The 13071-nt window shown below is 47.5% G+C and overlaps 2 protein-coding genes across 2 annotated transcripts; one reads left to right on the forward strand and one right to left on the reverse strand.

The window, feature by feature from the left end:
- Positions 1-2009: 2009 nt before the first annotated feature.
- Positions 2010-4849, reverse strand: CCR75_006322 (uncharacterized protein; the record flags this gene model as incomplete). The annotated part of the gene is made up of 2 exons (XM_067964392.1): positions 2010-4058; positions 4121-4849. 2 exons carry the CDS (start codon positions 4847-4849, stop codon positions 2010-2012), a joined length of 2778 nt encoding a protein of 925 aa, XP_067816506.1.
- A 25-nt stretch (positions 4850-4874) lies between these two features.
- On the forward strand, positions 4875-8717 carry CCR75_006323 (uncharacterized protein; the record flags this gene model as incomplete). Its single annotated transcript, XM_067964393.1, has 15 exons — positions 4875-5010; positions 5073-5125; positions 5190-5311; positions 5382-5463; positions 5535-5649; positions 5714-5868; positions 5948-6055; positions 6114-6583; positions 6835-6902; positions 6973-7076; positions 7154-7277; positions 7345-7392; positions 7453-7648; positions 7704-7825; positions 7897-8717. 15 exons carry the CDS (start codon positions 4875-4877, stop codon positions 8184-8186), a joined length of 2193 nt encoding a protein of 730 aa, XP_067816507.1. The 3' UTR covers positions 8187-8717.
- Between the last annotated feature and the right edge of the window lie 4354 nt (positions 8718-13071).

The raw sequence follows: 13071 nt of genomic DNA on the forward strand, positions 1-13071 counted from the left end.
GCAAGGAACAGATCCCACGACATCTCCGGGAGATTTACTATCTCCTCGGCAGATTTAAAGACTTGCCGGAGCACCTCAACTGAGGATACCTTCGCAATTTCGTCTTGGACGGCCTCGAACACCTCGTTTGAAGGCCAGTCCTCTTTATTAGAGACTGATCCGAAGGTCACTCGTTTAGACGTGCCTTTGATCGTCCTAATCTGTCGGGTACTCGTTCTTTGAGTCACCACGACCTTTGTCTGAGAAGCGGGTGCCGTTGCTCTACTGGCTAATGCACCCCTCCCAACCGCACCAGGCTCTAGGCACTGTGCCAGTTTATGCGACGCTTGACTTCTTGTCAGCTTGCTGTCTACTGCCACAGGCTCTCGGCTCTGTGGAGGACATTCGGACGCATGACTACTTGTCATTGTCCTATTCACTTCTCGGCCGACGGCTTTTACCAAGCTGTCGCCGAGGCACTGTTGTAGGATGCTCCTCAACTAAGGCAATTAGGATTGACTCTTCCATCGTCGACGGCAACTATCTGAAAAAGGCCTGTCGCGATGGGCCATGCCGTAGTCCGTTCATAAACGTGGCACCTTAATGTGCTCCGAAATCGGACCTACGGTTATGGACGCCGACAGCGAGCGCATCTCTTGCACATACTCTTGCAGAGATCGCTTCCCTGTCGTGCTCCAAAGAAGCGCACCTGAAGCAACACTTCGTTGTTCGGCGGCATGTAGGGAACGCCTTCCTGTCCGCCATAAGCGCCGAGTAAGCCACTCTGAGGCATTACCGCGCAGATGTGACATGGCGTACGACACCATCCGGCTGTCGTCCTCGATGAGCTGGACGACACAGCATTGCTCCACGGCTAAAAAGCCAGTGGACAATCGTGCGCGCCGCAGTTCCATCGAACTTAGGCGGGTCCATCCGAATTGGCATCAGCTGATGCGGCCGGGCAGAAAGCATCTCAACAGTCCTATTGAGAGCCTCGCTCCGAGCCTGCTCATGCCTCAGCTCATCCTCAGTCTGAGTGACGGACTCAGACGCAAGATGACCCTGTGCCTCGGACGCAGCCCTCCGCTGTCCGAGCACGAATGCCTCAAACTGCTCCAAATGAGCAACAAGCTGCTCAGGAGGACTACCGAGGAGCCTGGTCAGGGCTTGTTCATCAAGTCCCTGCGCCATAAGCCCTGCCACCTCCCGACGATGTTCGGAGAGGTGAGGGAAATGAGCCCAATCAGTACTGAGGCTCATCCTCACGTGCACACGCAGAGATGCGGGTCGTGGGAAGGATTTCAAGTGCTACCAAGTGTAGGCGGGCACGTCGTAATGCGGCCACGCTCTACTTAGACACACACCCTAGCACAGCGAAGAAGCGGTTTAATCCGCTTTTCTTGCGTTTAGTGAGGTAGTCCTGGTGGGCGCGGAAGCGACCTCACCCAACACACTAAGTACTCTGGTTAAGTAACGTCACGGGAGCGGTAATCCGTCTCCTCGTGCGCACTTACCAAGTAGAAAGTAGTTTTCAGACTGATTTATATTTAATAGCATTAAATACAAATACCTATTTCTACCAATTAAAATGTCATCTCTATAGATATCATTTAATATGTATTGCGAGCGTATCTTTCTAGATACCTCGCGCAACGGATGACGCTAGCCGTCATCACGGATGACGCTGGGCGTCATCCCTCCTAATGTGAATGCACCCATGTGCATCACATCCACAAGGGTTGGTCACAAATGTGCACCACACCCGAGTGTTGGGTCTAATTACTAATATTTAGTAATTGACCATCCTTAAGTACGCCAAGGGTACATAACGGGGAATTATATTGGCTTTGGCAGTCATTTGAAAAGTTCCTGCTCATCATGGCGATGTGTCAAATGTAACATTAGGGCAACTTAAGCCCGTTACATAAGCGCTCTTATGGAGTAGGTATGGAAACTCTGAAGTGGCTGTAATTAGACCAGAAGTGGCTACAGTCAGTCTATTCGGCATTATATCAAGCTGGGTTGTCAATTTACACAGTTGTTGTAACAATGTTGAGAAGCCCATGAGCACCTTGCTTCTTCGGAGTAACCAGAATGGCTTTATGCACGTCGCGACCCTGCAAGCGGCGTTGAATTTTGGAAGAGGCTAGTGCCAGTAGCATGACGCCATCCAAATCTCGATTTTCCAGCAAAGAATGATCAACCATAATAGTATCACGAGGCTTGCCTTCCACCTGCAGCACTAACTTTACTCGAGCACGATCCAGCAAACTTATGTCGTAAGCTGGCCATGCCTCAGCATGCACATCAGCCGATTCTTTTCCTCCTCGAAGAACTTGAAACATTTCAGCAGCATTGTGAGGTGCCAACGGCGCAAGCATTTGAACCAGCGCTTCCAACGCTTCTTTGTAAGCAACAGAACCCTTAAGTTGGGTTCGGCGTTCGCCTAGTAAATTCGAAAGCTTCATAAGCTCTGCAATAGCAACATTAAATGACTGATGTTTATTCAGTGCCTCGGTCACACGCCTAATAGTTCCGTGCAGCTCACATCGAAGCTCTTTTTTTTCAATTTCATTTGCAAGCACCATTCCTTGATGTGAGTTTACCGATACTCCATCCAAAAGTGTCCAAATTCGGGCCAGCCAGCGTGATTGACCGACAAGGTCAGCTTCATCCCACTCCAATTCGTGTGCGGGTGGTGCTTTAAAAAGAACAGCGAGGCGGGTCACGTCTGCGCCAAAGTGAGCTCGGATGAGCTCCGGATCCACTCCATTTTTCTTTGACTTCGACATTTTCTCCCACACCGTCAAAACTGGCACTCCTGTATTCTTTTCAACTAAAACCTTGTGATTATCTCTTATTATCTCATCGTAATCACTTGAGGCTAATGGTCGTAACGAACGAGAAGACTTATGTGTACGGCCCAGCACCATGCCTTGGGCCAGAAGTTGCGCAAACGGCTCATCGGTGGTAAGGAGGCCTTGATCAAACAAAAATTTTGTCACAAAGCGTGAATACAGCAAATGCAGGATTGCATGTTCAATTCCACCGATATAAAGATTCACTCCCTTGCGCTTCATCCATGTCTGCACTTTGCCAGGATTAAATGCAGCCGTATTGTTGCGAGCGTCACAATAGCGCATGTAGTACCATGAACTATCTACGAACGTGTCCAGTGTATCGGTATCACGCTCGGCTTCACCACCACAATGCGGGCACTTGCAGTGCTTCCATTGAGACATGCGCGCAAGAGGAGAGTCAGTACTTTCCTTCCCACGCAAATTTTCAGCCACATCCACGCCCACAGGCGGCAGTTCAACTGGTAGCTCCTCAATAGGAACACCAACTGGTCCACACTTCAAGCAATGAATTATCGGTACTGGAGTGCCCCAATAGCGCTGACGAGACACAAGCCAATCGCGCAAGCGAAATTGAGTCATCGCCCCACCCGTGCCTATCTTAACTAGGCGAGCATTAATGGCCGCAGTCGCCTTCGCCGAGGTCATACCGGTAAATTCGTCACTGTCACGCAGCACACCATCATCTGTGATAACCTCGTCTTCGTTGTGCGTTGCTCCATTGCAACTTACAATGACAGAGCGCACCTCGAGTTTGTGGTGACGCGCAAAGGCCAGGTCTCGACTATCGTGCGCAGGCACGCCCATAACTATACCAGTGCCGTAATGAGCCAAAACATACTCAGCCAAGTAAAGTGGCACTTGGCGACTCGTGAGTGGGTGGCGCACATATAGTCCCGAGAATACGCCATTGGTCGAGTCATTATTGCCTCGAGTACTATAATTATTATTGCTCATGGCATGAACCTTGGCGATATAGGCATCGACAGCAGCTCGCTGTGCAGCCGGGATATAAGGACGAAGCTCCTCCACCTTAGCGCTGTCGGGAGCTATTGAGATGAAAGTCACACCAAAGATCGTGTCAACGCGCGTCGTAAATACTGCAAGCGAAATTGGCTTTGCACTAGCGTCCACAATGACCAGAAATTTGACCTGCGAGCCCTTTGAACGTCCGATCCAAGCTTCTTGCATACGCTTCACAGCGTCCGGCCATTTCTTGAGCTGTCAGTTGTTTCCTATTAGGATTGATTATTGTATTTTTTTTACTGTAACCTAAGCCGTACCTTGTCAAGGTCGTCTACAAGTCGGTCTCCATACTCGGTGATACGTAAAAACCACTGCTTCAACGAGCGCTGCTCTACAATAGCTCCTGAGCGCCACGATTTACCCTCGGCATCCACTTGTTCGTTGGCAAGCACGGTTTTGTCGACAGGATCCCAGTTCACGAACGCTTCTTTGCGGTAGGCAAGACCCTTGTCAAACATTTGCAAAAATAACCATTGTGTCCACTTATAATATGCAGGAAGGCACGTTGTGATTTCGCGATCCCAGTCAAAGCGGATGCCTAGTGCCTGAAGCTGTTTTTTTGCCTGAGCAATGTTAGCGACAGTCCACTCGGAGGGCGAGATACCGCGCTCAATAGCCGCATTCTCAGCTGGAAGCCCAAAAGCGTCCCAACCCATAGGATGCAGCACATCAAAGCCTTGCATGCGTTTAAAACGTGCCATACAGTCACTAATTGTGTACACGCGCACGTGACCCATGTGCAGCTGGCCCGACGGGTATGGGAACATAGCGAGGCAGTAGAATGGCTCCTTCGTGTCCGATAATTGAGGCTGTAGATCCGGTTGGGTCCATTTCTTCTGCCACTTCGATTCTATGTCTTTCCATGTGCGCGACGACGTAGTCGAGCAGCATCGGCGCAATGCAAGCGCTCGATATAGCTGACAACGCAACATGACTTTTTGTTGGCTACGCACAATGGTGCGTTCTGACTGGATTAAAAGACGCATTTAAAAAGATTTTGACCTCAAAACCATGGTCGCGGCGGTAGGAAACATTGCGACTTTTAACATTCAACATGGCTACGTCGAGGGTCTGGTGCGTGGCTTTCGATCGGGATTTTTAGATGATGTGGACTACCATCACCTCACTCAGTGCGAAAGTCTCGAAGGTATTTTTTGCGAAGAACAGCACGCAATTGCTTCCAACTCTTTTACTATGTTGGGGATGTAGATGTGAAGTTGAACCTGCAGGAAACAGATTACGACCAATTCCTTGCGGACGAGGTGCTACTTTATGGCAATGAGAAGAAAAGAAGCAAATTAATATTTTATCGCGCTTTTCCTACAGTCACTAGGCTCAATCTCACCTGGTCTGATTCAAGCCGGTACAACGAATAAGCTCGTTGAAGAATTTAACTTTTTACGCGCGCAAGCCATGGAGCCACTAGGTCGATTTCTTGACTTTATTACGTGCGTGCACCTGGAACTGTCTACTTCTCGATCATCTGATTGTAATGAAGGTTCATGGAAATGTGCTCAGCTTCGAGTACATGATCGATAATGTGATTTTGCTGCTTAAGGGGACGCTTAATGGCCGCGACGTTAATGAGCTGATTATACAGGTGCGTCAAAAATTAATAAGAGGAATTGTGATGCTGCTTTGGCTTATGCACCTCGGGTTCCTTACTTTCAGCTTCACCCGCTTGGAAAGTTTGATGAGTCCATTTTGCGCAGTATTTGCACTTTCGAATCCAACGCAAAGGGTTACTCAGACCTGTACGAAACTGTGCTGATTGATACGCCTATTGGTGCGTCTATCAAATTCCGCTCTTTTGCTATTCAATCTCATGGCGTAGGATTATGGATGTGAAGGGACCTACTTCAGCCAGTTTTTGGAGGAAAGTGCAGGCGGTGATCGTATGGAAGGCACCTCGGACGTTCGTAATGTCTTAGAAGAAGTGCAAATGGAGCTTATAAAGAACAGCATGTTAAAATTGTGGCTCGATGATTTTTACAACTTTTGCCAGGTAAGCGATTAAAGCTTGTTATGTATAGTGAAAGTATTTTAATATTAGATTGTTTAATGTGATTTTCGTGTTACTGAAGGAAATTGGCAATGACACGGGTGTCATTATGGGCGAAATTCTGAAGGCGCGCGCTGACCGCATTGCCATAAACATTACCTTAAACTCTTTTGGCACACCATTAAATGAGGTACTTGGTATTGCAACAACGAAATATACTTCGACGCTAACCTATAGCGTGTTACTAGCCTGCGATGCGTATTTCGGACCGTAAGCCGCTATACCCTTCTATCGGTGCCCTGTATCCTGAAGCAACAGCGCTTTTAGCGGAAGCGGGTGACGAATCAGCGCTTGGAGCAGTCCTGGACTCGTTTCCTGTATACCGCGAAATTTGGGAAGTTCACCAGAGCGAAAGCGTAGGCAGCAAATCGATCGATGACGCCTTTTACGAGCGTGACGTACAGATGGCGGAATTGGCATTTCAGGGTCAAATGCATTTTGGTATGTGTTTATTTGTGTTATTCTGCTTGGAGGAGTCTTTAAATCTAATGCGCGCAACAGCGTGTTTTTACGCTTACGTAAAGCTGAAAGAGCAGGAGGTTCGTAATCTAGTTTGGGTGTCCGAGTGCATAGTGCAGAATCAGCGCGACGCCATAAATAACTTCATCCCAATTTTCAGCGACAACGCACCGTGGCGTAGCAAGAGTTCTAACAATAAGTAGTGGACTCAGTAGTCAGCTGAGTTAGCCGCAAGATGTACAATTTCAGCCATTCCATTTCTAGTTTGTGCTGCTCCATCAGAACTGGAAGTTTTCCTCGATTTGCACTTTTTAATCCATTTAATCACTACATGTGTGTAAGCTGTTGTTTCTGAACATGCCGTTTTGGCCCAACTACAAATGTTACAGTATTACTAATGATCAAAATAGCGCATTTATTATTTTGCCTCATATCGGATTTGTAAAACAGTGTTCCTGCTATGGCGCAGCGTTCGATGGCGATACGCGCTTTTTCCACGGCCTCGATCTTTAATCGTGGTACGTTTATCAAGGTTCTTGCGATTACACAGCTTAAATAAGAAGAAGCTGACGGATATTGATGTCCTAGCAATTAAAAGACAGCAGCGCAATAACGCAGCGATTTTAAAAAATAGCACAGAGTACGAGTATCTTAAGGATGAAGTCGCTCGTCGCCTTGTTGACCGCCTTGAGGTATGCTACGAGTCTATATTCCCAGGTTACTGCACATATATTGTGGAAACCGTTATCTGCGCTGATTCGTGCCGCAGGATATCGAGCGCGAATTTCCGTTGGCACTTGACTTGGGATGTGGGAGTGGGCATATTTACAAAAATCTAATCGAAGAGAAAGGACTGGGTGGAGTCAAGGAGCTGATTCAATGCGACTCAGCTGGTTGATACGTGCTAGAGCTACATATAGCGGGTTTAATTCTAAAATGGATCTCTGTTGGTTCACCTAGAAAAATTGCTTCTCCGCGACAGTGTGGGGAAAGAGAATTCTAACAGCTGTAAGGTGTAAGCCGTCTATTGCGCTATCACGTTTTTATTGAGCTAATGTGGATTGACAGTGAAGACATCGCGTCTTGTAGTGGACGAAGAGTTTTTACCTTTTCCTAAACAGCACTTTGACTTGGTGATAAGCAATCTAGCCCTGCACTGGGTAAATAGTGTCGAGAATACTTTTTGCCAAGTGCTGGATTCGCTTAAGCCTGACGGTGCTTTCATTGGCGCAGTGCTAGGAGGTGACACGCTCCAAGAGCTACGGTACGCCTGTTCAACTTTAAAGGATGGATGGCTCTGACCCTGTATTTCATCACAGAAGCGCTTTTATTCTTGGCGACCAAGAACGCCAGGGAGGCGTTTCGCCTCATATATCCCCCTTCATGAATGTTTCAGATGCCGGCAATCTCCTGACGGCAACCGGCTTCAGCCTTTGTACAGGTAAACCAACAACTCGCCTTCAAACTTCTAATAATCAGTTGCAACTTAAAACTTTTGAGTTACGCACATAGTCGACACGGACTTCATACAAGTGAAGTATCCAAACGCATTCCTGCTTATGGAACATCTACGTGGCATGGGTGAAAACCACGCTGTTGATTCAAGAGGAGCGCCAGCTACACGGGAATCTTTGCTAGCCGCCGCCTCCATCTACCAGTCAATGTTTGGTAATCCGGACGGAACTGTGCTCGCTACATTTCAAGTCTTATATCTCATCGGCTGGTCGCCAGAGAAGTCTCAGCCACAGCCGCTGCGACGCGGCACTGCGCAGCACTCGTTGAAAGAGTTGGGTCGCGATTGACGATGTCCCGATTTTTTTAAAATAGAGGGTGCGGTTATTTGAAATGGCTAGCATGCCAATTTATAATGCACAGAAGATACAACAGTCATCGCTTCAATAATACATTTCCTACGGATACTATCGGAGCTAAGCCGGGCGCGCATGCCTACATGCTAGAAAAGCATCTGTACTTCTCGCTGGCTGAACTATAAAGCGGGGAAGCGCAACATGGCTCGCTTTGCGATCACGAGAGAAATAGGCAAAGTCTAGAAGTATCTCGCAACGACGTTTCAATTCATACGATTATTGTAATGGGGCACTAGTGACTTGTACTGCTTCAGTACAAGTCCACTTCGCACTGCCTCAGTGCGAGTGGTGCCTCACGTCACTTCACGTACACTAGTAGGTGCAGAGAAAGACTCTCTTAAAAACACTTGCTTTAAAGAGGGTTAAAAGGAAACTGTATTTAATTTAATCAAGTTCTTCTGCTTCTATCTATTTAATCCTAGCTTAACTATAAACTAATACAAAACATGTAATAAAGTCTTATCTGTCTCTCTCTTTGCGCACGTCCAGCGCTGACTGGACCGCGGAGAAAGTAGATATAATGGTCTATATCTACCAACGGACAAGTTTTTAGAATATTACCATGTAAAGTTATATTCTCCAAATATTATCTACCTTTTAGATAATATATTAACTACCGATCTTTAAGTGTTAATTTCATGTAACGATACACCTCGTTACATCAACCTTCCTTAAACGACAATCACTCTGACTGTTATTGGGTAGAGTGGTCACTAAGAGACCACTTTATTAAAAACGATGAAGATTGGTCAGAGCCGTCATTTTTAATTCTATCGCATGGTTAACAATTCCATACCGTATGCGAAAAGTGCGGCGCCTTCGGCTGCGGTTCATGCAGCTGCGGGCGACGCATGATTGTCTCTTGCGGCAGAGGTTCCGTCTGCCGTAGTATCTTCTTCTCCCGCAACTCTAGATGTTGCGGGTGCACGTGGTGATACATCACGTGAATGCGACCCCTCTTTGGAGGTCGACTACGAATGCGAGTCGGACGAAATAAGCAGCTCGGGGAGAACAAAACAGTCGCCTGACCATCATCAAGCGGCTGACTATGAGCCTTCGAATGAGGGGGCTCATTCGAGTAGACATGCTGGTAGCATTCGCAACAGCATGTTCGGTTCCGATGATGAGGATGATTCATCATCGCCAACACTGTCTCCCGTGCCGTCACCCGCACATATTTTTTGCGCGTGGTGATGACGATGGCATAAGCCATCGTAATAGAAGTTCTTGTGGAACCCCTGCTTCAGTGGGTGCCACTCAGGGGAGTGAAGACAATAAAATGTCTCGTCTCGCCCCTGAAAAGAAGCCGTGCCTTTTGCCCGAACGGCTAATTAATAGCTTGTCTGGAGAGACTACTCCTCACAAAAAATATCCCTTATTTATTGCGACAAAGCTACATGGCCTTGATCCCAGCGCGAAGAACTTTCGCGCTGAAGAAGATTTTTATCTCGATGCTTTTTTCAATCATCGATGGTTTAGTGGCAACAATAAGCAAGATAAAATCTCGCTTATGCAAGCCTGGAGCGCGTTCATTCGCAATGTCAAAGACGTTGGACGCGAAGCCTGGCTTCCAAGACTTAACGCGATTCGCGTTAAGTTTGAGAAGCGAACTCCCACCGGTGCAAAGTATAAATTGCATCGGTTGTCACATGAGGCAGGACTTCCATGCCTCACGTGGGGTAATCCCTATCCGTGTTGTGTTGACAACACGAAGCGAGTAAAAGGGGATGTCGATTCCCTTTCTTCGCCCTGGGGAAGGGCTCGCATCTCTATCGAGATGCGCGATGCGATTGACGTTTTGCAATCGATTTACAGGCGCCAGGGGCGCGTGTTTTCCGATGGACCTTCTGACCCATCGGATGGGTCTCTTCATACTGACGGACGAGGCCCTCAACGTCAACAATCAGCTGGGAACGAGGCTCCCAGCTGTCATGTGAAGGTGGATAACTGCGCCAGCGAACAAGATAATTCGTTCGCTGCCCCTTCACATCACGGTGGTTCTGGATACGTTACGTTGAACACCGTGGAGAAGGGAAAATTAGATCCGATCCATGTGTCGGATCTAGAGTCGAAGATCGACAAACTCGATCGCTTACTCCATGATTTGGAGGAGGGACTTGATCACGAGCGCGGTAGGCGTCGCTCGCTAAAGCAGACGGTGCAGGCTCACTATATCGAGCGGTTGGAAGACCGTTCGAAGAATGCGCACTCCAGGTTGGAGAACTACGGAATTATCACGCTCTGTGTAATGAGCTGTCCTCAGCTCATCGCGGTTTCGAGGATCTTTGGACCCGACATGAGAATGTCCAGATTCAGCATGATAATCTGGTTCGTGACCACATGAATCTTTTAGGGATTCTTGAAAAGGGTGGTCAGATTCGTCCTTGAAAGAAACCGCGTACTGATAGTACGGGCGGAGCCGACCAACGTATAACGTAGGGTGCGTTCGCATCCTACGTGGCAATTCTATTGTGTACGCATTGCCTCTTCGATGCAGTACACGGAAAGGACCAATGAACTTGGGTAGTAGTTTACTGCTACCAAAATTAGTGACTAATCGCTTAGGTAAGTTTACCGTAGAGAGTAGCACTAGATCATTAATATTAAATGAATGGAAATTTGCTCTTCCATGTTTATCTGCATTCCGTATCTGTCGGTCCACTGCGTTAGCAATGGAATCCTGAACGAAACGGATTATTGATTCTCGAGTTAGCAGAAACTCTTCTGCTAACTCATTTGTTTTGTCTTTTTCAGTACGCTTTGTGCGTACTGCCATGAGATCACTCTCATTTTCGATGTCGTTTTCTTCGACATCGACATCACTCGCGTCGTTGTTATTTTCGACGCGTGATGAGCATGAGCCAGAAAAGGTTTTGCTCGTGCGAGTCCACCCCCCTTAAACTAGAGGATCCCTCTAATTGGGTGGGTATCCGTCGATGGCGTAAGCTATTCACGAAGAACGGTGTATCGTTGCAGACGCATGCACCGAATTATTGATGGCGAATACGACCATCGAAAAAAAATTCGCTCCAATTCGGATACGATTTGACGTAACCTCGAAGTATCTCTTCGAGGACGCAAATTACGCGTTCCGTCTGACCATCTGTTTCTGGATGATCAGAAGTTGACATAGTCAGCCGTATTCCGATCCCTCGGAACACGAATTGCCAAAACTCCGCCGTAAACCGTGGATCCCTTTCCGAGACCAGTTCACGGGGTAACCCGTGGAGTTTGAATACCGTGTTTATAAAGCCACGGCACAGCCCGGAGCCGTTATCGACTCTGGTACTGCAGCATGATGTATCATCTTTTTGAATCTGTCTACAAAAACAAGGATTCCACTGTTCTTGTGATCGTCTTCGGAAAATCCGAAGACGAAGTCCATAGATACGGACTGCCAACATTCTAACGGAAGTGGTAGAGGTTGGAGAGGTGCACGGGATGAAGGGCTAGGCTTCACCCGTTAACATACCTCGCAAGCACGAATGTACTTGCGCACAAACTGATACTGGCGGGGCCAGTAAAAGTATCGACTTACCGTGAGGTAAGTCTTCTCACGTCCACGATGTCCACTTGTTGGAGCATCGTGACACTCATACATGATGCGCAAGCGCAAATCATTGTGAGTCGGGACGACGATATGTGGAGTGTCGCCGGCAACGGCTGTGCAATACAATAAGCCGTTGCGTGTTGTATATCGATCGGATGACGATCGATATAAAGCCGGTAAATCTTAATAAGATTAATTGGATGGATTTATCAGATGATCCATTAAACGCAGAAGGGCATTATCTTCTGTGTAGGCTTTCTTTTTGTCATCAAACAAAGTTGATAACGGAACACTTTGTAATGAATGTTAAAACAGTGGGATTATTTCCACTGTTGAAGTACGCAGTCAACTCGAAATCGGGTCGGCGTGATAACGCATCAGCAACGACATTAAGTCGTCCTGGTTTATATTTCACGGAAAAATTTCACTCCGCGAAGGATAGCCACCTCGCCGTTCTTTGCGAAAGGTGTGGGCTATTTACGGCTGTGCGTAATGATGCATGGTCCGTATATACGATGAACGGTCTAACTCCTCGGAGATAGACCCTTAATTTAGCCAGTGCATATTTCATGGCAAGGCGTTCCTTGTCATGCACTGGGTAATTGCGTTCAGCTTGTTGCAGCTGACGCGATTGGTAACAGACGACGCGCTCCGCGCTATTTGCATCGTATTGCATTAACGCACAGCCGATTGCGAAATCGCTGGCGTCACAGACCACATGGAATGGTCTGTCTTGATCTGCAATCGCCAAGATGGGCGATTGCATCAAGCCTTGCTTGATACCTTCAAGCGAACGCTGACAATCAGCGTTCCATAATCATTTCTCGTCTTTTTCAAGAGGCGAGAGAGATGAACTGTCATCTCTGCATAATTGCTAGAGTACTTGTGCAAGTACGCCGTTAAACCAAGGAGCTTTCTAAGTCCGTTGACATAGACTGGAACTGGCCAGTCGGTGATTGCCTTGATTTTTTCGGGATCAGGGCGCACGCCGTGTTTACCGACCATGCACCCAAGAAGTGGTATTTCGCTTGCAGCGAATATACACTTCTTAAGATTTGCATACAACTTATGCTTTCGCATAAGTGTAAGAGCATGACGAACGTGAGTTTATGAACTTCCACGTCCGTGTTTCCGTCCATGGCCCGGCTATGGACGAATATATCGTCAAAATAACTCGGTGGGAATTCTCGCACCGGTCTCAACAGATTTGTTACACATCTGATGAATGTTGCAGGGGCGTTCCTAAGCCCCTGAGGTATCACTAGCCAT

Source organism: Bremia lactucae, linkage group LG4 (genome assembly GCF_004359215.1).
Source record: "Bremia lactucae strain SF5 linkage group LG4, whole genome shotgun sequence".
Classification (NCBI taxonomy): Eukaryota; Oomycota; class Peronosporomycetes; order Peronosporales; family Peronosporaceae; genus Bremia; species Bremia lactucae.